This window comes from Brachyhypopomus gauderio, chromosome 2 (assembly GCF_052324685.1).
Source record: "Brachyhypopomus gauderio isolate BG-103 chromosome 2, BGAUD_0.2, whole genome shotgun sequence".
NCBI classification, from domain to species: Eukaryota; Metazoa; Chordata; class Actinopteri; order Gymnotiformes; family Hypopomidae; genus Brachyhypopomus; species Brachyhypopomus gauderio.
In genome coordinates, this window is record NC_135212.1 from 42084849 (window position 1) to 42112264 (window position 27416).

General features: G+C 45.7%; 2 protein-coding genes across 3 annotated transcripts; both read left to right on the forward strand.

The window, feature by feature from the left end:
- The first annotated feature begins 4561 nt into the window (after positions 1–4561).
- Positions 4562–16345, forward strand: paqr4a (progestin and adipoQ receptor family member IVa). Its single transcript, XM_076996562.1, has 3 exons — positions 4562–5002; positions 7711–7929; positions 9030–16345. The coding sequence occupies exons 1-3, from the start codon at positions 4837–4839 to the stop codon at positions 9461–9463; spliced, it is 819 nt and encodes a 272-aa protein (XP_076852677.1). The 5' UTR covers positions 4562–4836; the 3' UTR covers positions 9464–16345.
- A 1403-nt stretch (positions 16346–17748) lies between these two features.
- Positions 17749–26629, forward strand: coro1a (coronin, actin binding protein, 1A). Of its 2 annotated transcripts, none has more exons than XM_076996563.1 (11): positions 17749–17902; positions 20094–20297; positions 21389–21511; positions 21710–21839; positions 22890–23071; positions 24328–24447; positions 24541–24645; positions 24783–24928; positions 25635–25692; positions 25836–26051; positions 26219–26629. In XM_076996563.1, the coding sequence occupies exons 2-11, from the start codon at positions 20100–20102 to the stop codon at positions 26309–26311; spliced, it is 1371 nt and encodes a 456-aa protein (XP_076852678.1). In that variant the 5' UTR covers positions 17749–17902; positions 20094–20099; the 3' UTR covers positions 26312–26629. The 2 variants fall into 2 exon arrangements, with proteins under 2 accessions (XP_076852678.1, XP_076852679.1); XM_076996564.1 differs by lacking the exon at positions 17749–17902 and adding an exon at positions 17926–18051.
- The last annotated feature ends 787 nt before the right edge of the window (positions 26630–27416 follow it).

A 27416-nucleotide genomic window follows, 5' to 3' on the forward strand; every position in this document is an offset into this window, starting at 1 on the left:
GCGTCAGATGATCCTTGAAGGAGAAGGATTTGAGTGCAGGATATGACTGTAGATCCATTCCTCATGAACAGCCGCGTCTGTAATGGCTGAGAAGAGGAACATTCTGATATTGACTTGTGCTGTCTGTCCGCAGTTTACTATGAAAGAGACATTCACGTGAGATAACTGTCTATATAAGTATCTGAATAAGAATACATTACATTAATTACATTAATATAAAAATAAATTGTAATGAAACTGTAGAATCTGTAGGGTGGGTGGTAGCCATGTAGCCAACGCAGGTATTTGAGGCCTGCCATAATATGATCCTGTATCCTGGTGTGAGTAAGGATTTTGGATTTTGACTGCTGCATTCTCAGCTCACTGCAGATTTTTACGGGCATTCTTGGGCAGATCAGGTTAATGCAGTGGAGAAAACCCTAAATGTGAGCAGGACATTCACACACTTGCAAACACAAACTTGCACTGTCAGCAGTGGAGAAAATGTCTCACACCTTTGTGATAGTACCTAGTCAGAGGTCAGGTTCCTGGAACTAAGGTTGCTTTCAGAAACCACATCTCAATTCTTGAGCTGCCTTGTGGTATTTACATATAAGGATAAAATCTAAATTAACAGACTTTAATAACACAAGGTTATAAGAACCTTAAATAACACAAATAATCAGCACTGACTAGACTCAAGATAGGGAGAGCGCAACTTCCTCAGGCAAGATGGAGCATCTCCGCAACCGTGTGGAACAAACACGTTACCAAGACCCACAATACTTCCTGCAATACCCAGAACCTCCTGCAACTCACACATTAAACAGGTAGCGTGAGATGTGAACTATGCCACACTCATGGGTTCAACTGCCAGGAAGTACCAACACTGTCACACTGATTAATGTAGTTAAAGCACTCTACATAAGAACATCTGTCAAGTACTATAGCTGTAGCAATGTAATATTTAACCTATCACCTGTGTTTAACTGCAGGGGGTTCTGAGGCACTATTAGTTAATGTAATTGACTGAACAAGTATTCACAGTACATAAATGAATATTAAAAGCATACAGTTGGTGTCAAATCAGGTTGTTAACGAAATAAGACAATAACAATTTATGTGACATATACAGGGTGCAGGTCCCCATGGAGACAGTAAAGTACACTGCCAACAGGGAGCAGACATAGTACCAGCAGTACTGGACCACAGTACTTTACCATCGACTATAAAATATACAGTAACCTAACAGGTAACAGCTGTACCTAATACACACATCTGTTAGTGTGATCAGATGACATTCCATTTGCATTTCTGGTTGACAGAAATATCTTTTTGAATGTTTGTATCCAAAAATCAAAAAAAGTTTTTTCTCCATTTCATGGTGGGGTCTGTTACAGTAATTTAGCAGACCCCAGAGTTTAGCAGCCTGTTTTCTGGCCTATGCACATTTGTGACAACTGTGATCAGTGTTGGAGGACAGAGGGAGTTAGTGTTTATATTATTCTTTGATCCAGTGATGAATTTGAGTTGTCCATACTCAATGTCATGAAGCGGTGGTTGATGAAAAGGTGACAGAGTTGTTTTTTTTTTGAGAGTTCCCTTTTTTGAGGAGAAGTATGGAGGTGTGGCGTCAACTTTGAAGGCGAATCAGGAGCAGTTTAAAAGGTTTTGATATTTTAGTGATTTGGTACGTTCAACCCTGGGCTGAAAGGGTTTTTAAAGATTGTAATTGTTTAATGGATTTATTTACAAAGACTACAGCTGAGAGGGGAATATCCTGAAACAGTATTTATATCCATGAATGTATAGCCATGAATTATTAGTGCTCTGTTGTCAAGTGTACATGCCAAGGTTCTGTAAATGCGTTGAAATACCAAGGTGCTTCTATGGCACTGCATTCTTTTCTTTTGAAATGTTGAAAGTTCGATTTTTGGTCTCTATCCAATCAATATCTAATTATATCTATCTATCTATATTGATTATATATATATATATATATATATATATATATATATATATATATATATATATATATATATATATATATATATAGATAGATAGATAGATAGATAGATAGATAGATAGATAGATAGATAGAGCTGTGTGAAGAGATTTGTACCACTTGTCAGAAGGAGTGACAGGCAGCACTGAGAAGTTGGACAGACTCGAGAGCTGATTCATTACTGTAAGTGTTTCTTGTCGAGAGGAGTGAGTTTTGGAGCTATAGTAATATATCAATCGCACAGGCTGATTTCGTGTAGAGAATCGGTTGCTTGGAATCCATTAAATGTGCAGCTTGGTCAAAAGGCTGTTGCCAGGGGTTCAGCAAATTCCATTTACATTTTGAGTATTTATCAGACACTCTTATCCCCAACGATTTACAAAAGTGCTTTGTCATCTAATAATAGGCTTCATCATTTCCAGAACAACAGGTTAGAGTCCAAGATGCGATTGCTAGATACAGGAGTCAATACTGAGATGATAAAAGTAAGGACAGTGGTCACTTTGTCCTGTCTGGTTCCCTAGTGAACTGTGGAGCCTATAGAGGTGCTGCCATTTGTACTCACAGTAGCTACACAGTGGGTAAAGTGGAGGACTTTAGTCCTTTGAATGAATTGGTATACAAATACGAATTTGTAAAAGTTGAATTAAAATATTCCATTAACTTTGTCAAACTCTTTTGCCTCTACTGATAAGATTACTGCTTTAGAGTTTGTTTGTTTGTGTGTGTGTGTGTGTGTGTGTGTGTGTGAGAGAGAGAGAGAGAGAGAGAGAGAGAGAAAGAGAGAGAGAGAGTCTAATTATCTTAAATCGTTTTCTGATATTGTCTGATAAATGTCTGTTTTTAATCCTGTCTGATCTGGATGAACTGATGAGTGAATGGTACGTGTTTAAAAAAATAAAATTAAGTGCATTAATTTACAGGTCACTTCGTTACACCTATCAGTTCTGAGTATTTTTACATTTTGTACAGGTTGGGGAACGAATCAGCTTCCATTGTTCTGCAGTCTGAATTTGGTTGCAGAATGAACAATTACACAGGCTGCCCACACAGCGCTGGTTTACAAACACGCTATCCGTTATTACAGTTCATCACCTGAATTCACATGACAGCATTGCCTTTCAAATGACATTTGCAGCGAACCTTCTGCTGTACCCCATCCTATGCTTAAAGTTGTATATTTGGGATATATATATATATTTGGGAATTTCTTTGCATTTTCTCTGACATCGGAACTATTCAGGTTTCTGGAGCTGTGATAGCAGCAATCGTTTCCCCATCTTTCACCAGGCCCTACAGGGCTACATGCCGATAGCTCCCCTTGATTTAAATCTCACACGGTACTGCCCCCGGTCATTAGTGGCGCTGTTATCGCGAGCCTACGGTGCGCGAGCCTACGGTGCGGTTCCCTCCTCCCGTTCAGCGCTCGCGCCACGATGGAGAGACGCGCCGCAGCTCCACGGTGCACCGGGCTGCTGCACCTACCGGCCAAATAGTGCTGCCCGTGCAGAGGGAACGGAAAACAACGGACGTTTAATGGGACCGACTGTCGATATTTAACCGGAGTATTCCCGCTGCACAGTTGGACATTCTCCACCAAGTTCTCGTCTTTAAACCAACACCGGCGGCTTTATTTTAATTCAACGCAAGACGGCGGAGATTCCCGTTGAGCGGTACCTCGGAGATCGTGTGCTGCGGTCCTTGTCGGCCGACAGGAGACGCTCCGCCGCCGGGCATGACCGTTTGGGCCGCATCTCGGAACATTGGGCCAGTACGTTTGCCGGGTTGTGACACCGGGATGGTGGGCCTCCCGTGGACTCTCTGAGCGCCCTGCGCGTTTGGCGGGCGGTGCTGTGGACGGAACCGCTAACCCGCTAGCGAGCCTAGCCGTGTTCTGGAGAGACACGGCAGTGAAATAAACGTGTTGAATGTGATCTCGTTGTTTTTTTTTAATTGTTTTTAAGCGGAGGGCGAACGATTATGTGGTCGGTGGTTTTCTCTCTTCCACCGGAATACAGCGCGGATCGTCCCCTGTGCACCACACGGAAGCGGATTCACTGGTTGGCGTTCGGCTGACATGGACCGCGTACTCTGCAAAATGCTGTTCTTGCAGAACTTGAAGAAGCTCCTGAAAACACAGATGGGCTGAGCCGTCTCTCCGGACTGTGTCTTTGGTCCCGGACTAACCGCTTGTGCTCCTTAGAGCAGAGGGTCCAAGGAGGTGATCGTTGGAGATCCGTTAACGTGTCATAAAGTTACCGGGCTTATAACGCTGCATCAATCACTCCATCAGCGCTATTTATTGTTTCCCCCTCGTATGACTCATAATCTGATTTTACAAACGATCGGTGATGACATTTCCGTTACAACGAGCACCGGGCCGCGAGCTCGTGGAGACGCGTGGACGTCGGTGCGGGTTTCACTCCAAAGTCACAGCTAACACGTTAGTTGTTGGATGATATAAAGAAGGTGGCGTTTAAGTGTTATTTAAGACTTACTTCAACAAGAACCCCAGATCGGGAGGCAGGAAGATGCCCACGGTGTGCTTGCCAAGTTGACAAGACCATTGAAAGGTTACCGGGTGTGATGACAGTGTAACGTTACATGTAACACTGCGTTGCTGGCCTTCATGTACGGTGCATGTTGATGACAGTGTAGTACATTTTCAGAAGCCAGGCACAGACGTTCATTTATTCCACGTCCTAGCTAAGTGCAGATATAACTTCACATCCCAGTGCCTATGGTATCAGATTTTTTTCTTCATCCGCAACATCTGTGCTCAGTCTGTGCGTTACATACATGTGCAGTTGCTCCGTCGTGTGGGCAGCGTCGTCGTAACTGTTGTCGTTGCTATGGCATTTTTAAATGGACCCAGGTTGTTGGACTGGGCAAATTCCCCTCCTCATCTACAGTTCAACAAATACGTCCTCACTGGCTATAGGCCTATTTCATCGGTTCAGGATTGCATCAGAAGTCTGTTTTACCTTCACAATGAACTGGGGAACATCTATACGCACGGTAAGTTCCGAGTCACGTCTTTTTGAAAGTTTGGCTACATAAACTGCGCTGTAAACGCTCGCTTACTTATTACGGAAAGGGTTAAGACAGACATCTAGGACACACAGGTCACTGGGTAACAGAAACATAACGTCGAAGATGGTCTCACACTAAAAACGTACTGGTATGTGTAAACGTTTAATTGATATATAGTGCAGAGGTTATTCGTATTATTTAGGCCTACTTAAACTGGTTGACTCACTTTATTTAATAGTTTTTTTCCCCCAATTTAATGTAAATCAGTCACCTTCAATTTGCAAGTATGGAAATCACTTTTAAGTTACACGATTTGGCTATGTTTTGTGAAATAAAACAAGGCAAATGATTCTGAAATTGGCCATGTTTGAACAGGGTTTGGAATACTGAACACAGATCTGTCCTAAACTTAATAGCATGCTGTGCGAGTTCAGTTTTTGGTTTTATGAATTTTATTGGGCTGTCAATTTTAGATTTTACCAATGGCAACAAAGGCAAAGGATGTGTTGAATTACCACAACATATACACACATCACCCATACACACCAGCTTACACCACTTACACAGATCCTGTACACTTCAAACCATACATCACATGCACACAGGACCTGGTACACACCAGCATACACCACTTACACACAGCACCTGTACACACCAACATACATATAAGTCAGGTGTGTCGGAGCAGCACCCCCTGCACCAGGCCATGTGTCTGCAGCAGTGTGTGCTTGCCTCTGCATCCTGGCTTCTACAAGCACCCTGCCTTCCAGCCTCTGACATCATCAGTCGAACAGGACAGGGTCATTTGAGCCTGACCTCCGCCTCACGCAGATGCTGCTGTGTGAGACACCGGAGACACACTCATCCACCTGAATGGCCTCCCACACCCTGTTTCCGAGTTGAACTCAAGCCAGCGCGCATTGTTTGCGTTGTGCATTGTTGCGTTGTGTTCATACTCTGGTCAGGTCCGGAACGCCGAGCTATGATCAGGACTGGCTGGCATATTTTAAAAAGAATCTTGAAGATCAGAAAGAACGCAGACGTGAATGTCTGTTCAGACAGACTGCTGAACTAGCATGGCCCAAATCCACACGAGAAGCTCTGAACTTACTAACCCACGGTGGCATAATCCACGCCAGAACACTGTTGTTTTGTGAGCAGAGCCAGCTCATTTGCAGCGGTTTGGTCTGAACACCAGCCCAGGTGGCTATTGCGTGTGACTGGATGGAGACATGGCCCCTTATTGGACGCCTGACCTTCAGAAGGGAGGGATATCCTCCAGTCAGTGAATGTTTCTACCTGCCTGTCTGTCCTGGTTTGCCTTGGATCACCTAGCTGTCTTAAAGTATCTGTGACCCTAGTTACCATGTCATAAACGCTGACCCTAGTTTCCATGTCATAAACGCTGACCCTAGTTACCATGTCATAAATACTGACCCTAGTTACCATGTCATAAACGCTGACCCCAATTGATGTGACACACCCCAACCATAGTTACCATGTCATAAACCCTAACCCTAGTTACTATGTCATAATCTTTAACCCTAGTTACCATGTCATAAACCCTAATTCTAGTTACCATGTCATAAACTCTAACCCAAGTTACCATGTTCAAAGCACTGATCCTAGTTACCATGTCATAAACCCCAACCATAGTTACTCTGTCATAATCCCCAACCATATTTACCATGTAATAAACCCTAACACTAGTTACCATGTCCAAAGCACTGACCCTAGTTGTCATGTCATACACCTTAACCCTAGTTACGGTGTCATATACACCTGTCTGCAGTCTTAATCAAGTCTTGAAATATCAGGTTTCCCTGCACATCCCTTCTTACACAGACAGTTGCCGTGTCTGTGCTGACACCCGTCAGCTCTGACCAGCTCTAATGCTCACAGCAGACCTGACCTGTCCAGTCACACTGCACATAGTGTCAGGAGGGCAGAAGAAACAGGATGGTTTGGTTTCTAGGGCTACGTAACAGGCCAGGTCAGTGTGTTACTATGGTGTGTTTTTGTTTTTATCATACTAAGATAGCAGAGATATAGCAAACGTGCTTTATTCAATCTTTTTTTTTTACTATCTACTGTTTTTAATGTTTCTTTGCTATAAATAAGTAAACATACACATTTCTGTGTGCTCTGCTTTGGATGCACAGACACCATAATAGCACCGTACTTTCTATCTATAGCAGAGCAGATGTGAGCTTTTCTGGTGCTGAGCCCGAACAGATAACCACCTCAGAATAGAGCCGTTAGATAGCATGTGTGCTTTTACCGGTACTGGACTAGCCTTGTGTCATTGACGACACAAAGAGAGCAGCTAGTGGTCACTGTTCAGTGGAATATGAATATTTAATGGTATTATTTCTGTGACCGGAGTGCAGGAATGTACAGGTTGGGTCATTGGGACGTAGCGTGAGTGTGATGGGAATGATCCATGAGGATCCATGAGGAACTGTCATCCCTGTAAGAGGGGGATCACCCAGTGCACACTCCCCTTCATAAAGGACTGGGCTGAGCTCATTAACCTCAGGGGAAGACGTGTGTACCCATAATGCTGTTCTTCAACAGTATCTTTCAATAGGAGCATTTCACAGACATTTCACTTTTCTTCCTCTCCCTGTTTCCCTTTCGCTGTCTCTTTCTCTCTTGGTAAATATCCTGTGTCTGTGTGTGTGTTTCCACAGGTATTCCTCTGCTTTGTTTCATGGTGGTGCTCCCTTTGAACATGCCCTGGTCCCAGATCAGCGTGACATGGCTGGGTGTGGTGCACTTCCTGGCCTGTTTGTCTCCGCAGCTGGGCTCTGTCCTCTACCACCTGTTCATGAACCACGAGGGAGGAGAGCCCGTCTACAAAACCCTGCTCACCTTAGACATGTGTGGCATCTGTATGATCAACACTCTGGGTAAGGCCTTCCAGACGCCCCATCCACACACGGCTGCCTCTGGCCTCTCTGCTCTTTCTGTCTTCTCTCCCTTTCTTTCTTGCATCCCTACTTCTTCTGAGAGTTTTTTTTATCCTGATCTCCTGCTGATTCATGGTTTTCGCATCTGTATGTTTTTGCGCACCCCTGCGTTTATGATGACACACCCTCCAGAGCGAGTGGCTTCCCTGATTCCAGCACATTTGGCAGGGCTACGTCATAGTGTCCTTTCACACACACCACGCTGTGGAATAGCTCAGCAGAAAGCCACCGTACTTCGCCCCCGTGAGACTTATGTTTCTTTATGACTAGAGAATCATAAGTATGGTTATATTTCCTACATCTGCGTACAGTTTTAACCGATAAAAGGAAAGTGAAGTTGATTTTAGAACTGCCACTGAAACACATGAGTGAAACATCATCACTTTGAGCAAACCTGGAGGTTGCAGAATGTTCCCCTGAGGTCCGGAGCTCTCTTCGTGCGGCTGTCTTCTCCGGGTGCTGCTGTGGGGGTTGTGAGTGCTAGCACACCCAAGTGGTGGGCACTGACACCGGCAGCTATAGGTGTAGGTGGTCGGGGAGGAGAGATTCCTCCACCCTGTCGTTTTGTCCTGACTGAAGGTCAGAAATGACACAACTGTAAAATGCTGAGAAGAAGTCCTTAGAGCTACAGTTCCAGAGGTATACCTCTGTCCCCGCTAGTGTCACAAACCCGAATTTACATTCCTTAAACCCAGGACCATAATTACACACTACACACTTCACACTCCTTAAACCCAGGCCCATAACTACACTCTCCTTACACACTCCTTAAACCCAGGACCATAACTACACACTACACACTCCTTAAACCCAGGAACATAACTACACACTACACACTCCTTAAACCCAGGACTTTTACATGTCTATTTATGAAGGATTCAGGCACATGTCCACTTATGAGGGAGTTCAGAAATCCTTATATAATTGTCAGAATATTTTGTTCTTGTTTTTTCATTATTACTACTAATGTTACTAGTAGTAGTAGTAGCATTGTTAACACATGAACAATTCATTTGTGTCTTCTTCTGCCCTTCCTGCAGGCGCCCTGCCCATCTTGTACACCACGCTGCTATGTTACCCCATCACACGCAGCGCCGCCCTGCTGGTGTACATCCTGCTGTCCAGCTACGCCATCTACTGCGCCGTGACGGCCCGCAGCCGTGTGCGCCGCCTGCGTTCCTTCGCCTGGCAGGCTGTTTTCCGCTTCTCCTTCTTCCTCCTGCGCTGGGTGGGCGTGGGCGGAGGAAGCCCCACCTCCCTGCGCCACTTCCTCACCATGGACGCCCTGGCCGTGGTGGGCGGGGTCATCAACATCACTCGCGTGCCCGAGAGGTTCCGGCCGGGCCTCTTTGACTACTGGTGCAACAGCCACCAGATCATGCATGTGCTGGTGGTTGGGTCCATCCTCTCGCTGCACTGGGGCGTGTTGGACGATCTGCTGTGGATCAGCAGCTACCACTGTCCCACGGACTGACCGGACCGGGCCTCCGGACCACCCGCGGGGAACCGGCGCTCAGACGCTGTTTGTAGCATGGGGCGTGTGGCACTGGTTCTGGGGGGAAAACGGGGGTCCGGAGGGGCGGAGACTGTGGGCGGAGACCTCGACGTGCGCAGGGCGGGGCTTAGCGCATGGAGAGTTTCACATGCGTCAGGAGCTGCAGCCTTTCACACACATGATGGTTCGTGACCTCAAATGCAGGAATGTAGATACTTGTGTCAGCATAACCCTGTCTGTGCATGGGAGATTCGTCCAGAGCTGAGACTAATATTCTACTGAATCCTACACACAGTGTAGGCATGCACAAGCACACACACACACACACACATACACACACACTCACGCAACACACTCAGAGGCATGAAGTCTGATATACATCAGTTATACACCAGCATTCAGAGCATTAATTGTAAAAACACCAGTGTGTTTTGTCTTAATTTCTGTACAAGTGTTGATGTGCAGTGGAGCCCTCAGACGGTTGGCTCTCAGAAACATCGGCGTTAGCCAGCACTGGTTTGCGTTAGCCAGCACTGGTTTGCGTTAGCCAGCACTGGTTTGCTTTATCCAGCCGGTCACGTGGGAAAGCAGCTGTTCAAAATGTAGCTGCTTATGAAGCCAAGATTGACACCTCTGAGGCACAGATGTCATACTAGAACTGTTAATGCACTCTGCACTGACCCCCCACCCCCCCCCCCCCACACACACACACACACACACACTGTACTGACCCTACACACATACACACACACTACTGAGCCTGCACACACACACACACACACACACACACACACACACACACACACACTCTGTACTGACCCTACACACATACACACACACTACTGAGCCTGCACACACACACACACACACACACACACACACACACTCACACACACACATTGTACTGACCCTACACACATACACACACACTACTGAGCCTGCACACACACACACACACACACACTGTACTGACCCTACACATATACACACACACACTGCACCGATCCTGCACACACACACACACATACACACACAAACTCTTCACTGATCCTACTCACACATACACACATGTACACTTTGCACTGACACCATTCAGGCATGCACACACATACACATATACAAAAAGTAACTACTGATACTGTCCTAGCAAGGTCCAGTGGAAATACTTGAGTAAAATTGAAGTCTTTAAGTGGATATATACTATACTTTACTCATCCGACATGCTCGTCTCTTCTCACCCGTCCTACCTTTCTCCATCCTCCTCTCATTACTGCGTTCTTCCCCTTCCTGTGGTCCACATGCTGGTGGACGTTCTCACTCAGCCTTAGCCTGCTTCTTTAATCTCCAGGTTGTGTTAAGATCTGCACAGGCCGTCCTGAGGAAGACCTAGTAAGCAGAGAAGGTGAGAAAGAGGCCAGTGGCTGGCCAGGGCAGTCCCAGTGTCCAGGGCGGTCCCTGTGTCCAGGGCAGTCCCAGTGTCCAGGGCAGTCCCTGTGTCCAGGGCAGTCCCAGTGTCCAGGGTGGTCCCTGTGTCCTGGGTGATCTGCTGAATTTGGACAACAGATTGTTTTTGCACTTGATGATGACACACCTCAGCTAGCTGGAAGGTGGTTCATCCTAATCCTTATCCTCATCCTGGCCTGCTAGATTGGATGTGCTTCTGATCTAAATTAGGAACTTTTAACCCCAATTAAAAACATAATCTTGGGTATTAGACCAGGCATATTTTATTCTCTGTCATGCTGTTGGCACGGTGACTGCTTCTCTTCTCCAGTTGGTGTTTTCTGAAGTGCAGCTTTTGTGAGGTGTATGACAGTGTATGGTGGTGGATGTGGGGACGTGATGCTGCTATCGTCTGCACCTCAGGGCCATTCATGTTATGTGGCTATAACGTATTAGCTAGCGGTGTCATCAGGCCCCATGCTGAGGCCCTTCTCCATAATCCTGCACTTATCAGCGGTCACCATGTATGTGAGAGGCATTCGGGGCTTGTTTGGTTGTAGTTGGGCTACTACAAAAAGCCCTTGATATTCAACATGTATTTCCTTACAGGAACTAGAAAGCCTTAACCATTACTTCTGCTTTGACTCTGGGTTGCTGTCTAAACTGAGTAGGTCGCTGTGGAGCTGCTGGGGTGCACACGTGTGTTCCACGTAGAGTGTGTGGTGCACGCGTGTGTTCCATGTAAAGAGTGTGGTGCACACGTGTGTTCCATGTAAAGAGTGTGGTGCACACGTGTGTTCCATGTAGAGTGTGTGGTGCACACGTGTGTTCCATGTAAAGAGTGTGGTGCACACGTGTGTTCCATGTAAAGAGTGTGGTGCACACGTGTGTTCCATATAGAGTGTGTGGTGCACACGTGTGTTCCATGTAAAGAGTGTGGTGCACATGTGTGTTCCATGTAAAGAGTGTGGTGCACACGTGTGTTCCATATAGAGTGTGTGGTGCACACGTGTGTTCCATGTAGAGTGTGTGGTGCACACGTGCGTTCCATGTAAAGAGTGGGGTGCACACGTGTGTGTTCCAGGTAGAGAGCGTGGTGCGCACGTGTGTGTTCCAGGTAGAGATCGTGGTGCACACGTGTGTTCCAGGTAGAGAGCGTGGTGCGCACGTGTGTTCCAGGTAGAGAGCGTGGTGCGCACGTGTGTGTTCCAGGTAGAGAGCGTGGTGCGCACGTGTGTTCCAGGTAGAGATCGTGGTGCACACGTGTGTTCCAGGTAGAGAGCGTGGTGCACACGTGTGTTCCAGGTAGAGATCATGGTGCGCACGTGTGTTCCAGGTAGAGATCATGGTGCGCACGTGTGTGTTCCAGGTAGAGATCGTGGTGCACACGTGTGTTCCAGGTAGAGAGCGTGGTGCGCACGTGTGTGTTCCAGGTAGAGATTGTGGTGCGCACGTGTGTTCCAGGTAGAGAGCGTGGTGCACACGTGTGTTCCAGGTAGAGATCATGGTGCACACGTGTGTTCCAGGTAGAGATCATGGTGCACACGTGTGTTCCAGGTAGAGAGCGTGGTGCACACGTGTGTTCCAGGTAGAGATCATGGTGCACACGTGTGTTCCAGGTAGAGAGCGTGGTGCACACATGTGTTCCAGGTAGAGATCATGGTGCACACGTGTGTTCCAGGTAGAGATCATGGTGCACACGTGTGTTCCAGGTAGAGAGCGTGGTGCACACGTGTGTTCCAGGTAGAGATCATGGTGCACACGTGTGTTCCAGGTAGAGAGCGTGGTGCACACGTGTGTTCCAGGTAGAGAGCGTGGTGCACACGTGTGTTCCAGGTAGAGATCATGGTGCACACGTGTGTTCCAGGTAGAGATCATGGTGCACACGTGTGTTCCAGGTAGAGATCATGGTGCACACGTGTGTTCCAGGTAGAGATCATGGTGCACACGTGTGTTCCAGGTAGAGAGCGTGCGTACGTGATTGCAGGGCAGTGTGAGGCTGCTACCGCTGTGATCTGGGCAGCATGGCCCAAATAAAGACACTTGCAGGTTTGAGTGTGGCAGGACGCTGGCCGTCAGCGACGTGTTCATCCCACTTCTGCACGTCTTCATCTCTTTTCAGTGTCCGTCAGCATATTTTTGTTCACTTTGCACAATCCTTATTTTATTTATACTGTGAACAATGTGTTCTGTTTACCATGGGTTTCTGCATTTACACTGTAATTAATGTGAAAGCACGTGACAAAGTGAGACGGACGACTGTTCACTGGTACTGAACTAGCAGTGAAGCCAACACATCCTCATGTAACCTCATGTAACAGAGAATATGTAGAAGACCAGTGTGTAACCTCATGTAACAGATAATATGTAGTCAAAAACAAAACAGGTTTAGAGACAAGAAATTAGCTAGACAGTGTTGCTCATTTGTAACTGTCAAACACACTGATACAACGATATTACTTTATGTACCAATTGCCAAATCTTATTATTCAGGGTCTCAGGTGCAGTTACTCAAAGTTCCCACTCCTAAGAAGTGGGAAGTCTAAGAAGTCTCTTAGAAAACCCCTCACTTCACTTTTTGTTTCTGCACCCACTTTTCCCTCGGTCCCTTCTGCGCCCTAACACTGCTACTCCCTAATTCAGCAAACAGGTACATAACACTGTAACCAAGTAGTGCATGTTAGTAGCTCAAACAGTACTAAAGCAGTCCGTGTAGAGAGAGACAGAGTGACGTGGTTAATTAGCATCTGTAAGGTGCGGGCTGAAGGCATGGGCACTGTAACCACTACACATTATATGTGGGTCAGTCCGCTTCGAGCTTCACATGTAATCGTAGAACAGAAACACGTTAAGACCGGCGGGCTCGTACGGGAGTATTCAGAGGCAATACTACAACAGATGCCACTGTTCATCTTATTTATTTCATTGTTTTTAACCAAAAAAGGGCTTTGGATCTATGTGAATATCAGTAATGAAACTCATTTCAAGTCCTTATGGTGTAATTATTATGTAAATACCTGTATGTATGTAGACTGTTTATGCATATGGTGCAGACAGTGTAAACTAATAAGTTTTTATACATATTAATGTATAAAGCAGTGGTATCCTGATATGTTATCATTTTAAGTTAGCGTGTAGGCTAAGACAAGAGTGGCGAGGACATGTGGACATGTGTCTTGGTGGAAACAGGTGACTAATCTTCATTCCCATATGAAAGACACCAGACTTCCACAGAAAACCACAGTTTTGACATGACAGTGATTTCCTAAGAATAAACTGATGTGATGTCGTATTACATAAATACGTATCACAGTTATGATATCTCACTCCAGTGCCATGGTTAGTCTTTAATATACCTGATTAAATTATTACAATTCGAACATTCTCATACTTGACAGAGTCAGTTTTGAATTTTAACACCACACTTGATTACACTTAGGCTTTGGATCTGAATTTGACATATGTTATGTGTGGTCTTTAATCCAGCTCAGAATTGCAAACATTGTCAAGGTGGTGCTGGGAGGTGGGGCCTGGGAGGTGGGACTGGGGGGCGTGGTCTGGGAGGTGGGGCTGGGGGCGTGGTCTGGCAGCCTCCTCAGGGTGTGCTCATTCAGCACAGTGAGCGGAACACTGCAGCAGAAGGAGATTTTGGATTTAAAATCTTATTTGTAGTTCAGTCTGGGTTCCCAGATGTGACTGCTCTGATATGGTTTTCAGATAACTGACTGGAGTAAACAGGTCTGTCTGTGTTTGAACAGAAGACTTTTTCTGTTTGTGTCTACATTTGCATATGGATTTTATTCACTGTATTCTTAAACATGAACAGTTCAGGTGGGTTGATTTGGAAATGGGAGTGCTGACATGTTAATACCTCTGATAACGACTAGATATCTATGCAGACCCGCACACACACGTGTTTGTGTGTTCAGAAAAAAAGGCATGTTTCTTTTAACCCTAATGAGGAGAAAAACAATCGATACATTAACACTGATGTATTTCACTCAGAAACACTGGGAGTGCCATCCTACAGCAGATTTAATGACCTCTAGAACTGATCCAGGGCCAGCTGTGCTTGAATCTTGGTCCTGTTTTCAGTTTCTCCCTCTGGTTCATAGCTCTAGGAGCTGGTCTTCAATCAGCCAGCAAGTGCTGAGAGTCACCATGACACTTCCGTTGCTCAGATCCCTTTCCCCATCTACAACAGACTGACTGACTTGGGGCGGAGCCTGGGGGTGGAGCCTGGCGAAATTCACACGGCTCTCAGGGCTTGTCTGCTCATTGATTCTGGACGACGTGAGTCGTGGTCGTTCTCTCTCGTGCTGGGGCATTCCTTCTCTGCATCTGTTTTTGCCATGTTACCATACATGACCTGGCTAACCCAGGACATGAACTCATTCAGGTGTTGAAGGCAGGGAACACGGCTCGGGGTCCCGAGGACCGTGGGTAAACAGACACTGAAGTCCCCTACCAGCACTGGCATTGCAGGACTCTGGTGGGGTTTGGTGCTGAGGGGCTTAAGCGGTCTTTCACTGGAGCACGACTACCATAGAGGGATGTAGGAGGTGTAGGTGATGTTGCCAGATCCTCCGGGCTGGTCCCTAGCCTGTTGTTTGTAGATGGGTGACAGTGTGGTGGAAATCCCCCATTGAGGGTTCCCCATCTCGCTTCTCCCCAACAGTCACAGACGAAAGGCAGGAAGGTGAGATTCCAAACCACAAATGTGCTTCAGAGGAGACCAGGGGATGGCTGACCATTCTCATCTCTACTCTGTGTTCCGTGATAACTGTTTTACTGATATGTTGTATGTATCCAAGACCCAAAATGTTTTCCTTAGGATACAGCTGCTGGATACGCTGTTGAGCATTTATCATTCATTGTTAACCATTACTAATATGGTAATGGTGATTGTTACAGTGACTACATTTGTTTATTCGGGGAGATGTTATTGATAGTTATGATACTGCTAAACGTGTGTTTAAAGGATGAAAGCGCTGATGTAGTGCTAAAAGGGGTGAAACGAAAATTTCCCGGGGGTTGCATTGTCTGTTTGTCCTCACTGCTGTGGGGTTTGTTGAATTGAGTTGTTCTTGGCGCCATCTAGTGGTCAAACTTGTTTTAAACGCCCTGGTGATGTTCTGAACGGAAACATTGTCTTTGGCATGACTATGAGCGATCACGGAGTGCTTTAAGTTGCAGGGGTCATTTTAAACTGTCACAAATAGCTCTCCTATGTCTGTTGGAATGACCTGTATTTTCCTTTGCCCGACCGACTCTGGATCAAACATGATTTTGCATTCACCTATATTGTTTTGTTTACCATTTGTGTTTCTTTGACTACTATACATCACCTACATGTGTTTTGCCCAGACAGATCCTTCCAACCCCACAGCGATTGTGCAATAAATCGAAGTTTATATTTTTAAACTTTGTTCTGTGTTGCAGGTTTTTTTATCATAACATAGACAGATATATATATATATATATATATATATATATATATATATATATATATATATATATATATATGTGTGTGTGTGTGTGTGTGTGTGTGTGTGTGTGTGTGTGTGTGTGTGTGTGTGTGTTTATCAGCATAAGTTTGGCCTGATAAAAGATCCTTCACAGCAACAGCTAACTACAATTCTATAAAGAATTAGATGTCAAATATTGTATGGCCTAGACCAGTCTCCTCACACCACAAAGGAGAGAAAAGGCAGACAACTCCCTTCCTTGTTGTAACACAAAGGCCATGACACCTCCAGAATGCTCAACAGTGAAATCTGCTGTCCTAGCCACACCCTCTCCAAGCTCCACCCCCTCCTAGCCCCACCCCCTCTCTTAATCTAGCCAGGTACCCTGAAATGTTAATCAGGGTCAGATGAACCTACAGCTCTGCTGACCAGGTCCTTGACCATTCACACAACCATACTCAGTAGGTCTGAAAAGTATCCAAAACTGTATGCTACCATATTCAATAGATTTTAAAGTAACCATAGCTGCATACCATACCATACTCAGCAGGTTTTAAACTGCATACTAAATAGTATGACATAATAGCATCATTTTACATTTTTTGGCCGCGTACAGAAACTACACTTCAACTGGAAAATGGAAATGGTCATTACAAGGTCGTGAAACAGGAGCATCCATCAATTTCATGGATCAGCTCCTACAGGGGCAGGAACCTGCTCTGCACAGTTCATACAGGGGCAGGAACCTGCCCTGAACATCTCCTACAGGGGCAGGAACCTGCTCTGCACAGTTCCTACAGGGGCAGGAACCTGCCCTGAACATCTTCTACAGGGGCAGGAACCTGCTCTGAACATCTCCTACAGGGGCAGGAACCTGCTCTGCACAGTTCCTACAGGGGCAGGAACCTGCCCTGAACATCTTCTACAGGGGCAGGAACCTGCTCTGAACATCTCCTACAGGGGCAGGAACCTGCTCTGCACAGTTCCTACAGGGGCAGGAACCTGCCCTGAACATCTCCTACAGGGGCAGGAACCTGCTCTGAACATCTCCTACAAGGGCAGGAACCTGCCCTTAACAGCTCCTAAAGTGGCCAAGAACCTGCTCTGAACTTTAGGTGCAAGAAGCTAAACCCATAAGAACACGTCAGAGCACGCGTCTGTCGTCAAAATCACCAGCGTCAAACGCGAGTGTGTCTTCATTGGAGCCTTTGGCCCGTTACGTGGAGCGTTGACGGGGCCACGCACACCACAGGTTGCTTCTCATTTGCTATCGTGAGCAACTTGACACTCTTTAAAAGGTAAAAAGCAGAACGCATGATGGCAGGGGGGGGGGGGGGGGGGGGGTCCCTCCCATTTTCAGCTGCATCTCAAACTTTCACTTCCTCTATGATTTAAACACATCTCGCCACGACTACCAGCTTTCCGCCACTTCTCTTTCTCTGCTGTGAGAAACTCAGAGCTGCTGAATCCCGAACGGAGACGACTCCTCCCCCGTCGCTACCATCAGGTACTGTCTCTGCTCTTCTCCCACTGTCCTGCTCAGCACATCCAGGTCTGATGCTCAGAGACGCCGGCACCCAGGTCTGATGCTCAGATCGCCGCTTTTGTGCATATCGCGATCAATGTGCAGTAATGACGTATGGAGTAGGTATATAGGTACGATGTTCTTTGATTGCTGAACCGTTGTGGTGTACCTTTTATTAAAATATTGTTTTATTTTAATAATACTGCAAGACATAGGGTTAGCATGTGTGATACATCAGTGGTTTTTACATAGGAGCGGTTGGGGATTTAAGGAAGTTGACAGGCTACACTATCTTAACCAACTACTATAGACCATAAATCTACACCTGCATTTGAGAAAGCTCAAGCAGATACGTGCCATCGGAAACAGAACTTCTGGGTTCTTTGCCGTATGATCAGAATTACGCTAGTTTGGCTGTGACCATAGATTAAAAACACATAGACTTAACAAGACTTTGCTGCAAATGTGCATATATTCAGGCTATTGTGGTACAGCTTTGGGAGGTGAACTAGAGACCAGAGCTGTAAGAGGCACTGTGTGACACGCCTGGTCGTCTCTGCTGTAGGACGTGGTGTGACTGAAGCGCACTGATCCCCTCGAGTGACACCAGAGCGCAGAACTGAAGCGCTCCCAAGACCCGACACGAAGCAGTTAGATCCCAGTGCTACTTCACTGCTACTGTTACATCAAAGTGCTATAGTAGATGGCTTTGGAGCAATGTTGTGGCTGCTTTCTAGTGTGACTTTTTAACTGCTGTGTGTGAGACAAAGCTGAAGGCCAGGTGTGATCCTCTCATACTGCACAATGTACTTCCAACTCTGGTTTAACACACTCTCCGGTGTTTATAGGGCCCAGAAAACCTTAGGTGTTCGTAGTGAGGTGAGGGGAACACAAAGTGCTGACCTTTTGCCACCGCTGCTACCCGACGACCGGCCCCTTCCATTTTGGGCCCTCGGGTTTAAGGCTTTGTGGCCTCAACTCAGTGCTGCACGGACTGAACTTGCAAAGCGAGTGAAACTCAACACTCCAACGATGCCCTCATCTACCGAAATGGTTCAAAAGTGACTAATAAAACCCCCGAGACATTTAGTGGTTTAAAACATCTAGAAGATGTTTCATAAAAAATCTGAATATTTCAGGTAGATTTTCTATTGTTGGGCATTTATTTCTCTCTCTCTCTTTCTCTCTCCATCAATCAAAATTTATTTATATAGCAGTTTTTTTACAACAGTTGTTTTCACAAATCAGCTTTACAAGTGTCCGAGTCCAAGCCCCCAGTGAGCAAGGGCGACAGTGGCATCTCTCTGTCTCTCTCTCTCTCTCTCTGTCTGTCTCTCTCACTCTTTCTCTTTCTTGCTCTTATTTCCTGTCTCCCTTCCTTTCACTCTGTTTTTCTGTCTCTCTGTGATCAGTTAACTTTTAGTGTGCTTCCTTTTTAAGCCATTTCCTGTGCAACACTTCCTGGGTCTTCACCATGCTATGAGAATAGAAAATGCAAAGGGCAGTACTTTGGTTGCATGAAACCGGATAAAGTCACCCACTTTCACAATCATCTCACTGGCCCTAGTCAGAACTGAATGCCTGTTCAGTCCACGAAAACATATACAGTGGCACCTTGAGATACGAGCAGATCAACATACAATATTTTAAAGACATGAGCTGCAACTCGGTCTGTATTTTTGTTCTAGATCTGAGAGAAATTCCAGGATATGGGATACGCCATTCAGGAAGCTGTATTGGCACACGGGTCCAGTACCGGCAGCACAATGCCGGCATCTCGTTCTTTCTCACATGTTGCATGCAGAATCATATCGAATCTCGTGCTCATTCTTGCATAATTCCAGTTGACTGACTTACGAGCTCGGTTACAGAGTTAATTAAACTCGTATTTCAAGGTACCACTGTAGTTCATGTGTCTCTGTAGACTATGTCCAGTTTCTGCAGACCAGCTCAAAGACTGAGATGGTCTTGGGCTTTTCTAGTCCTTCTTTATTTGGTGAACAACAGTACTGACTGTATGAACAAACGATTAGACCAGAGCCTAAGAAAACAGCAGGAAACCTTTCTCTCAAAATGAGTCCTCTTTCATCACAGAAACGATGTGGAAGTGTGCTACTGTTACCCAATCTCTCTCTCCCTCTCTTTCCATTGTGTCGTCCTCCAACACCTGCAGTTCACCATGTCCAGGAAAGTGGTTAGGACCAGCAAGTTCCGCCATGTCTTCGGCCAAGCCGTTAAGGCAGACCAGTGCTACGATGACATCAGGATCTCTCAGATGACCTGGGACAGCAACTTCTGCTCCGTAAACCCAAAGTTCGTCGCCATGATCGTGGAGGCCAGCGGTGGAGGAGCCTTCCTTGTCCTGCCACTGGCGAAGGTGGGCACCAAAATAACAACACCAAAAAGCACCTGTCAGAGAGCTTCTTGTACACATAGAGGACAGATAGATCTTCTGATCTTTGAGTTAATTATGACACGAAATCAGAAGGTTCTCATCAGGAATATTTAAAAAGCCAAAGTGATGTCTCACTGATGCATCTAAAAGGGCCTGTCCCACTAAGGGACCGTGGTCAAAGTTCTTCTCAGTACTGGTCCTGTGCTCTTGATGCACTGGGCAGGTTTGGTGTTTAGGGAAATATGTGAAAATCTGCGGAACATGGAGTCCCCAAGACTGGAGTTGGGAGCAGACAGTTGTAGTGGGTGGATGCAGGTCTGTGAAGGTGCTGCATCGCTGCAAAAGCACCAGCAGGAACAGGTCCGCTCTGCTTGACGTACAGGAAGCTTAATCGTTGTGAACCAAACTACAGAAATGGGTTTTGTAGAGAAGCACATGTCTGAGTGGCCTGTGGGTTGTGCGTGAGTGTGAGAGTGAGCGGCACAGAGCTTTGCTGAATGAGGAAGCTTCAGTTGAAGCTTCCGCTCTCTCTCTTCTTCTTTCTCTCTCTCTCTCTCTCTCTCTCTCTCTCTCTCTCTCTCTCTTTCTCTCTGTGCTCTTTTTGCCATATTTGGGCTGTTTGCCTGCCCGCCAGCGCAGGATGTGGTGTGAGTGAGAAGACAGAGGGAGGAGCACGTGTCACGTTCCGCCACTCACGGCCGTTACAGCGCTGACAGCGCCCCCGTCAGGTCCACATCTGAAGGGCTTTGTCAGCCCAGACCAACTGAAAGTTCACAAATAGTTGCGCATTATCACTGAAATCAGAATGCATAAAAACGGCGTTGATTCTCATTTGAGCTGTGACAGATCCACAGTAAGGAAACTGAACAGTGTCAGTCTTCACCAAATGTATGAAGCCCATCTCTTTAGCCAACAGACCGGACCACTCTGTAGTGTATACTGGACTGATTTTAGGGTATACTGCACTGCTGTAATGTATACACACTCACACACTGACACATACAAGTTTCTAACAATGTATTTAACAATTGAATGCTCTCTCTCACTCACTCTCTCTCTCACTGTCTCTGCAGACGGGCCGTATTGACATGTCCCAGCCGACTGTCTGTGGTCACACAGGACCTGTGCTGGACATTGAGTGGTGTCCACATAATGACAACGTCATTGCCAGCGGCTCTGAGGACTGCAGCGTGATGGTGAGACAGTGTGTGTGTGTGTGTGTGTGTGTGTGTGTGTGTGTGTGTGTGTGTGTGTGTGCGCAAAACACACAAATTGCAAGTGCAGCAAAGTCAGGTGGAATAAACACTCCTAATACTCAGGAGATTGTGACCTCTACTGGCTTGGAGGGCAACTAGTGGAGGGCATAACAGAGTGTCTCTCTCTCTCTCTGTTAGATTTGGGAGATTCCTGATGGAGGTCTGACACAGCCTCTGAAGGAACCTGTGGTGAAGTTGGATGGACACTCTAAACGTGTGGGCATACTGAGCTGGCATCCTACAGCCCACAACGTGCTCATGAGCGCAGGTGATGCATACACGCACACGCACACGCAAACACACACACACACACGCACACACGCAAACATACACACACACACACACACACACACGCAAACATACACACACACACACACACACACACACACACGCAAACATACACACACACACGCACACACGCAAACATACACACACACACACACACACGCACACATACACACACACACGCACGCACACGCAAACATACACACACGCACGCACACACAAACATACACACGCACACGCACACGCAAACATACACACACACACGCAAACATACACACACACACACACACACACGCACACACACACACGCACACGCATACACACACACACACACACGCAAACATACACACACACGCACACACAAACATACACACACACACACACATCCACCTAACCATAACATTCAAATCAAAGGTCAAATAGAGCTGTGTAAGTGACACTGACGAACGCCAGATTGTGCTATCTGGATGACAGACCATCTCCAGAACAGCAGGTTTGGTGGGGTGTTCCCAGTTGTGGGGTGTTCCAAGTTGTGGGGTGTTTCAAGTTGTGGGGTGTTCCCAGTTAATATCTGCCAAGTGTGGACCAAGCCAGGAACCCATGTGAACCCCTGAGAAGGCCGTCTGCAGCTCAGGGCAGCATTCTGCTAGGAAACCTTGGGTCCTGGAGTTTAGGTGGGGTTCAGACATACCATCAACCAAACCTTGTGGGAGATCAAGTAAATCTTTAATTTCCCTAATGGCGGTGTAGCTTGGGGAGTTCAGGGAGACAAGAGGAACATGGGAACACCATATTAGACAACATGGGAACACCATATTAGACAACTGTGTCAACGTTAATGCCACCTATATTACACAATTTGCTTATGAGTCCGGGTAGCACACACACTCACACACACACACACACACACACACACACACACACACACACACACACACACACACACACACATACAGCATACTCACGAGTGTGTTGGAGTGTTTGTGACACTGTTCCAGAGTGTGTAATGTTCTGCCGTGCTGTCGGGCCCCAGGCTGTGATAACGTGGTGATCCTGTGGAACGTGGTGCGTGGAGAGGCTGCTGTGCGCATCGACACGCTGCACACGGACCTGATCTACAGCGCCTGCTGGAACAGGGACGGCACGCAGATCCTTACCTCCTGCAAGGACAAGAAGCTCCGTGTGCTGGACCCGCGCAAGGGCACTGTCATCACCGTACGCCTCACCCACACTCCTCTCCCCTGCACACAGACCTCCTCACGCCTCTCCACATAGACCTCCCCACACTGACCTCCCTGCACAGACTTCCCAGTCAGACTTCTCCACACAGCAAGGTTATAATCGTTAACGAAAACTGAAAAACTGATATTGAAAAAACATTTTCGTTAACTGAAATTTATAATAACGGTAATTAAAAGAAAAACTGATAACTAACTGTAACTGTAATACATGTTTTTCAATTTATTTATAAGTCTTGTGGACTGATATGAATTTTTTTTCACTAGAAGTTTTACATTAGCTGGCAGAAGCGTACGGCACCTCATGGTCCGTCACGTCGTTTCTTGTTTAGAGCTCCTGCTCGCCATGCTAGCTGCAAAATTACAACCAAACTTGGGAGAAAACTGAATTGAGTCCTGTATGGGATTCTTTTTAATATGACTACGAGAAAGACTACATGTCTTGTAGTGGAAACAGGTGATAAGATATATGGCGTAGTTCTCAAGAGGAAAACCACCACGAATCTCAAAGCTCACACAAGACGGCTAACTGCCAGTACTCTGACAAGCGAGCCTCTCTGAGTAGCTCCGCCGAGAGAGAAGCGGAACCGCAAGCGGGAGGATGCACTGGTTAATGTGTTGAGACTGGATGTCAACACGACTGTGTGACTCGATCGCCTTCAAGACGTTTAGCTTTTCACTCGAACCAAAATAGGGTTACGCTCCTGTGTTCGAGTCTGGCGATTTTCAGCAGCGGTATTGCACATTTTGCACATTTTCCACTTAATACTGCTATCTTGCGGAATGTTACTGTTTTTGTGGACGGTTGTTCAACAGTAATTGAATGCATTTTTTAAAATGATATCTTTTTTATTACACAACATTTATTCATTACATTTACTAGCTAGAACTAATGAAAACTAAACTAAAAACTAAGCTTTAAAAATAATAAAAAACTATCAAACATGCTCTAAAAACGAAAACTAACTGAATAAAAAAAAACCACAATTAAATAAAAACTAGACTATAATGAAAAATCCCAAACTATTATAACCTTGCCACACATACCTCTACACATCTTCACCTCCCTGCTCTCCTCTCTGTTTCTCCTCTTTCCAGGCTCCTACTCAGACAGCTTCAGGCTTGTCCTGCATTCCACCAGATGGCGCTAATGTTTCCCTCTATTGTTCAGTCAGAAATAGGCAGAGCCTCTTTTCTGATTTTTAAAAATGCATTTGTGTTTGTGTGTCTCAGGAGAAGGAGAAACCCCACGAAGGCTCCAGGCCAGTGCGGGCGGTGTTTGTGTCTGACGGGAAGATCCTCACCACAGGCTTCAGTCGCATGAGTGAGAGACAGGTGGCCCTCTGGGACCCGGTGAGCATCACAGCATGGGACAAACACTGATGCACTGTGTGGTCTTAATGAGGACTGGGGCTTGAGCACTCGGGTCATGCTTGTGTGCTGCAGAACACGTTTGACGAGGCCCTGACACTCCAGGAGCTGGACACCAGCAGCGGCGTTCTACTGCCCTTCTACGACCCCGACACCAGCGTCGTCTACCTGTGTGGCAAAGTGTGTACATGTGGCTCTCTCTCTCTTTTACACATACACACCACACACACACAAACATATACATACAGTATACGCACACACACACACATATATACACACTCACACACGCTGTAACTGTTCTGTGTATTTGTTGCCAGGGTGACAGCAGCATCCGGTACTTTGAGGTGACAGATGAGGCCCCGTATGTACATTACCTGTCCATGTACAGCAGTAAAGAGAGTCAGAAGGGCATGGGCTACATGCCCAAGAGAGGCCTGGACATCAACAAGTGTGAGATCGCTAGGTAACACACACACACACACACACACACACATGCGTAGATATACAAATACACATACACATGCACATATACAAACATAAATATACTCATTCAAACATGCACACAGAGAGACATAAAATAAAACAAATAAAACTTTGTTTGTTGATGGTGCATTTAAAGTGTGTTTGTGTATGTGTGTGTGTGTGTGTGTGTGTTGAGAATGAATGCATATATAACATTTTTTCTTAATTATATTTGTCTTATAAACAAATTAAAGCATAATCCAATAGATTAAAATGCCATTTCACTATTACAGTAACAGCCTGCATTTAGTCAGGTGTGTCCAAACATTTGACTAGTAGTGTACAGTACATGTAAATGGACTCACATGGAAATCCCAACACACACAGATATGTCCACACACATACACATCCACGCACACTCATCCACACACATACACATCCGCAAACACACACATCCGCACACAGACACATCCACACACACACACACACACACACACACAGTCACATCCACACACACAGACACATCCACACACATACAGACACACACACACACACTTCCACATGCACACACACAGATCCACACACAACCACTTCCACACACACACAGACACATCCACACAGTCACACAGACACATCCACACACACACATCCACATACACATAGACACATACACACATGACCATAATGCTCATTTTCTGTATTTGTAGATTCTATAAACTGCATGAGCGGAAGTGTGAGCCCATTGTTATGACAGTGCCACGCAAGGTAAATGATACTTCACATGGCTCTATGTCTTTGAGTGTGTGCATGTGAGTGTGAGTATATGTGTGTGTGTGTGAGTGTGTGTGTGTGCGTGCGAGTCTCTGTGTGTGTGTGTTTAGGTCTTACAGTATCTTTTTTTTTTGTAGTCTGACCTGTTCCAAGAAGACCTATACCCTGACACGATTGGTCCAGAGCCATCCGTTGAGGCTGACGATTGGTTCGCCGGTAAAGACGGGAAACCTATTCTGATGTCCTTGAAGGACGGCTTTGTGGCTACCACTAAAAACAAAGAGTGCAAATCCATCAAGAGCCTTATGTCTATTACCACTGCGAGCTCTGACCATCGGCATGGCAACGTAGTGGTGAGACTACACAAACATTCCTGTCTCTGAATATAAATACGAGATCAACACATGGTGCTAATAGGTCTCTCATCTCTCTCTCTCTCACTCTCCCTCCCTCTAACTCTCTCTCTCATCTATCTCTCTCTCTCTCTCTCTCTCTCTCTCTCTCTCTCTCTCTCCCCCAGGATGCTCTTACAGTTCAGAGTGAATTGAAGGAGCTGAGGCAGATGGTTGAGGAACTAACCAAGCGAGTGAGTGAGCTGGAGAGCAAAAGCTGAAGGAGAGTGGACGAATCAGATGCCAGCCTTGGGTGGATGAATCAGACGCTGGCCTTGGCTGGACGAATCAGACGCCAGCCTTGAGTGGCGAATCAGATGCCGGCCTTGGCTCCCAGTGTGAAATGAAGCATTTTATAGTCACATTTCTAAAGCAGTAATTTTTTTGCTTTTTACTGCTTTAGAAAGTAAAAGAAAGTAAAAAGGATTTTGCAGCTTTTCCTAAACCAAATATCATCCCTCAAGTTTTTTTCTTAAAAGCTCATTTTAATATATGTCACAGAACATTTTAAATAAATATGATGTGTATGTTAACGGTAATTTGGTTTTGTCTCAAAATTATTTACAGAAAGCATCATAGCATCGTTTACATTCATGTATGGTTTACAATATTTACAATGACAGTTGCACACGTCTTCCCCTGATCCTCTAGTGCACACTGACAAGTGACGTGTGACACAAGCGCATGTTATTGACATGGAGGAATAATGGGGCCAATGCAACAATATATATATATATATATATAGTTTAATTATTGTTACACAATATATAATATATTATAGTAGTAGATGTTTTTGTAATAGATGCAGAAATCAACTAAAAATAGTTTGCTGTTGGAATATAAGAGTAAAATATGTAGTAAAAATGATATTTTGAGTATTCGGTATATCCATATATGTGTACCATGTGAAATGATTCATAACAAATCTACTGCAGTTTAAATTGGGGGAGACTATGGAGTTATTGTGTGATAAGGGAGGTCAGCGTGAGGACAGACTGTGTCCTCAACTTCTGTTATATAGTCTGATACAGACTGTGTCCTCAGCTTCTGTTATATAGTCTATTACAGACTGTGTCCTCAGCTTCTGTTATATAGACTGATATAGACTGTGTCCTCAGCTATTGTTATATAGTGTGATATAGACTGTGTCCTCAGCTACTGTTATATAGACTGATATAGACTGTGTCCTCAGCTATTGTTATATAGTGTGATATAGACTGTGTCCTCAGCTACTGTTATATAGTCTGATATAGACTGTGTCCGCAGCTTCTGTTATATAGTCTGATATAGACTGTGTCCGCAGCTTCTGTTATATAGTCTGATATA

Coding starts and splice junctions, on each gene's coding strand:
- paqr4a (XM_076996562.1), top strand. CDS start 4,837: ATGGCATTTTTAAATGGACCCAGGTTGTTGGACTGGGCAAATTCCCCT. Junction 5,003..7,710: donor GGGGAACATCTATACGCACG/GTAAGTTCCGAG, acceptor GTGTTTCCACAG/GTATTCCTCTGCTTTGTTTC. Junction 7,930..9,029: donor CTGTATGATCAACACTCTGG/GTAAGGCCTTCC, acceptor CCCTTCCTGCAG/GCGCCCTGCCCATCTTGTAC.
- coro1a (XM_076996563.1), top strand. CDS start 20,100: ATGTCCAGGAAAGTGGTTAGGACCAGCAAGTTCCGCCATGTCTTCGGC. Junction 23,072..24,327: donor GCAAGGGCACTGTCATCACC/GTACGCCTCACC, acceptor TGTGTGTCTCAG/GAGAAGGAGAAACCCCACGA. Junction 24,929..25,634: donor AACAAGTGTGAGATCGCTAG/GTAACACACACA, acceptor CTGTATTTGTAG/ATTCTATAAACTGCATGAGC.